Source organism: Chaetura pelagica, unplaced genomic scaffold (assembly GCF_000747805.2).
Source record: "Chaetura pelagica isolate M959 unplaced genomic scaffold, ChaPel_1.0 scaffold159, whole genome shotgun sequence".
Lineage (NCBI taxonomy): Eukaryota > Metazoa > Chordata > Aves > Apodiformes > Apodidae > Chaetura > Chaetura pelagica.
This window is the reverse complement of record NW_009954555.1, coordinates 553,068-556,932: the sequence shown is the minus strand read 5'-3', so window position 1 is coordinate 556,932 and position 3,865 is coordinate 553,068. Positions and strand designations below refer to the sequence as shown.

Sequence of the window (3,865 nt, the reverse complement as noted above, 5' to 3'; positions counted from 1 at the left end):
GAAAGAGTTAAAATTTCATAAAAAGAGATGGAAAGCACTGGAAAAGTGAAATAATGTTTAGCATGAGAGAGGGGCAAATACTTTGTTCAAGTAAAGCTAACTTCTGCCAAAGCATATGGGAAGATGGGAGAACATGCCCACGTTTGGTTTAGAAATAATCAAGATGAAAGTTTTAATGAGGCAGACAGGAAAAAAACCAACCCTTTTTCCTCAGATGACTTCTTCCTTATAACAGCTGTTTGACAGCTAAGACTATTTAGGGCAACCTAGATGAGTATATTAAAAATGCTACCCAAGGTCATGAGCATAGAAAGAAGCTGAATAACTGACTACAGACTGATGATCAAGGCAGGAGAGAAAAGGCCTCTGAAATGTCAAGTCTCACTGTGTTTTTCTCCCTTTTGGTCTTAATTCAATGAAACAGTTACTGGGCCTCAACCTGTTCTCCTTGAGCTCTTCTCCCCCAGCCTTCCAGCTCTCACCACCTTCTGCTCAGACATCCCCACTCAGCCCAGGCACCAGTGATCTCACATCAGGTAACACCTGCACACCCTCTGTAGCCCTTACAAAGTTTAAGCCCCAAGCAGTTTGCCTTCTGTGAGCAGCTGGGCAGCTCAATGACAGGAGTTTATGCCCTGGTGCTTGTTGGGAGGCATGAACTGAGAGATGATCTCCTGCTAAAGCTGGATTAAGAGAGGCTTTGGGGTCGCGTGGGAAACAGAGCAAGCGCCTCGGCTCCCTGCACATGGCAGTCTTCATACTTTGCCCCCCAATGCTTTTCTGAAAATTACTGGCCCAAATACCAGAATGATACATCCTGCATTTTGGGGTATTCCAGAGCCTTTTTGATTTATTCCTACTACTGGAAGCAGTGCTATTCTAATGAAAAGAGCCAACATCAAGCTACTGAAGAGAGTTTCAAACACAGGGTATTACAACAAAATACTTCCAGAAACAGACTGACAACTACAGTTGCATAAAATGGTGAATTAACTCTTCTGTATCAGCCTTATAGCTGATCTTTAAAAGGAGAGAAAAATCAGTTTTCCCGAGACGCTGGCACAGAATGTTTAGCTGCTCAAAAGGCTTACTGTAGAAAATATATTTACCAGAGAGAAAATGAAGCCTGGAAGAGAACCAGCTCTGGGCTGAATGAATTTGAAAAGGCTCTTTCACTGCCTATGTAGGTTCAGTGTATAAATCAAAATTATTAGAGCTTAATTTTTAACTTTTATGTCTTAACTGGGAGGAGGACCTGCTGCTAAAAAGAAGCCAACATCATTTTAATGGACTCATTTGTTGAAAGCATGCAATTACAGCTTGACCAAAATGCAGCTTGGGTCACTGCAAGCAGCACACAGACAATTTGACCAAGAACCCCTCTTCAATCCAAGACACACACACAGAGAAATACATACTGCACTGTAAGCCATGGAGCTTTACCTTTCTGGAGCTTAGATGCATTGTCCTGTATCCAGCTGAAAAGATTGGCAAACTCACAGTCACAGACCCAAGGGTTGCCCTCCAAGCGTATTGCCCGAAGGGAGGGAAGCGCTTCTAGGGCTGCCACATTTAGGCTCTGTAAGTTATTGTCATTCAATTCTAACACTTGGAGCTGTTCCAGGTTCTCAAAAGCAGCCTCATCCACATCCACCAGGTTATTGTTTCCAAGGCTCAGTTTTATCAGTTTTTCTGCTGATTTGAATATCCCAGCATCAAGCTGTGTTAAATTATTGTAGCTTAAGTCTAAATACACCAGTTTGGTAGAACTGCTAAAAGTGCCCTCTTCTAAAGAGGTGAGGGAGTTATTCCTGAAGTCCAAATAGACCAGATCTCCATAAAATATAAAGAAATCGGGTGGTATCGCCTGAATGTTGTTATCAGCTATAAGAAGTTTCCGTACATCCAATGGAAACGGATTAGGAACACTTGGGAGTCCTTGATCCCGGCAATCTATGGTGTGGTAGTCCATACAGCTACAGACAGCAGGGCAAAAATGACCCACGGGTAAGAAGAGCAGGCAGACAAAGACAGAAAAAGGCAGAAGGCAGAAAGGAAAGCATTGCAACATCGTCAAGGATTCGAAAGCTGTGATGAGCACCACTTCTAAGAGAAAGACATTTTGCTCAGCTGAGCAGCAGTGCCTGGTACTTGTGTGTGTGTGATTGTATCCAGGAGATCACATATCATCACAGATCCGATAGCAGCAGCCTTGGGAGGGGGGAGGGCGAGTGACTGAAGGAAAGAGGGAGGGAGGCAACTGTGAGGATTTACACTGTCAGAATATTCTAACGCTGTACAGTGTGATTGGGTAAACGGAGGAGCTTTCAAAGGACTCCCTTGCTTTTGTGAGCTAAAAAAAGCTGAGAGCCTGTTTGCATATTTGCTGTATATTCCAGCAAACAGGAAATCATACCTGATCCTGTGACTCTGACAGCAACAGCTTATGCTTAAAAAAACCCTTCAGGCAATAAACCCCAATGAAATCTATTATTTTGTTTCTTTCCATGTACCTACATCAAGGTGACCAATACTTTCTAGAAATGCAGGTGAGGGTCAGGGAAAGATCCTGGTTGACTGCTAAGGACTGTTTTCTCTTTCATTTGTAAAACAGAGTGCAGAAGAGCAGCAAGGGGGGGAGCCCAAAGACAAGGAACACTGACTGGCCTGGGCTATTTCAGCATGCCTGCTCACCTTCTAGATCAAACACATTAATATTATTTTAATATGACGTATCTTTTAACCAAGAAGTATAATCTACTGTAGCAACAAGGAACAGGGTCTCAAAAGCGAGGGTTTTTTTCCCCGCCCTGTTTTAATGACCAAAACCACTACTTTCTAATATGGCCACTTAAAAGTCCAAATTGTGGATCAAATCTTCAGGTAGCTAAAACTGAAGAGATTTTCATTTTCAGAGGACTGAAATATTTGATAATCAGTCTGCCATGGGACAGCAGAGATGATTTTGCAACAAGGCATCTGTTTTTCTGACACTCCCAAGTCCACACCCAGAAAGACAAGTCCTCTGCCAGCTGCAAGCTTAACTCCATCCCTCCCTCTTTATGCATGTTGTGTAAGCAGACAGAAGTGGGACTCTAGAGCTTTGGCCACAGAAAGTGCTCTGAAGGAAGACTGTATTTGGGTGGATATGTTCTCCAGATTAGAGCACAAACTCAAACACCTTTGGAAAGATCATCCTTAGGTCAAAGAGACTGCTCAGTCATCTTGATCTAAGGCTGTATTTCGTAACTGAATTCAGAGTGTCTTTCATTCAGGATAGGGTACATGAATTTCCTTCTAAAAATCCTCCCAAGATACCTGCACTTAAATACAGAAAGTAGCATCAATCTCTCCTTCAGTGAGTATGTAGAGACACTGACAGGAGGGAAAGGAAGAGGGAACCAGACTGTTCTCAATAGCACCCACTGACAGAAAGAGAGGCCATGGGCACGGATTTAAAACCATCTGAACACAAGAACACACTTATTTTTTACTGTGAGGGTGGTCAGACACTGGAACAGATTGCCCAGAAAGGTTGTGGAGTCTCCATCTGCAGAGATATTCAAAAGCCAACTGGAGACAGCATTGAGCAACCTGCTCTGACTCTGCTTGAGCATGGATTGGACTACATGATTTCCAGAGGTCCTTTCCAACCTCAGCAATTCTGTGAATTGCTGTTAGGAAATGGACATGCCAGGAAGGATTATACCTCTCACATTTAGCAATACATTTGTTCCTAATTCATAGGTCTTTTAGCTAAACCACCTTGAGCCAGCCTCTACCCTGCCATAACACACATCCTGCTCCAGGCATCTTTCATGCACTGAATGACTCCTAAAGCAACACCCAGAAAGAAGCAGGCACA

The 3,865-nt window shown here is 43.2% G+C and overlaps 1 protein-coding gene across 1 annotated transcript in view; it reads right to left on the bottom strand.

Annotated features, from left to right (window-relative positions):
* The window catches only part of LRRC38 (leucine rich repeat containing 38), a 13,797-nt gene extending 11,620 nt beyond the window's left edge, over positions 1-2,177 (bottom strand). Inside the window, exon 1 of the mRNA XM_010005117.1 lies at positions 1,444-2,177. Within this exon, the coding sequence (XP_010003419.1) occupies positions 1,444-2,071 (628 nt within the window). The 5' untranslated portion in view covers positions 2,072-2,177. The remainder of the gene's footprint in view (positions 1-1,443) is intronic.
* Positions 2,178-3,865: the final 1,688 nt, after the last annotated feature.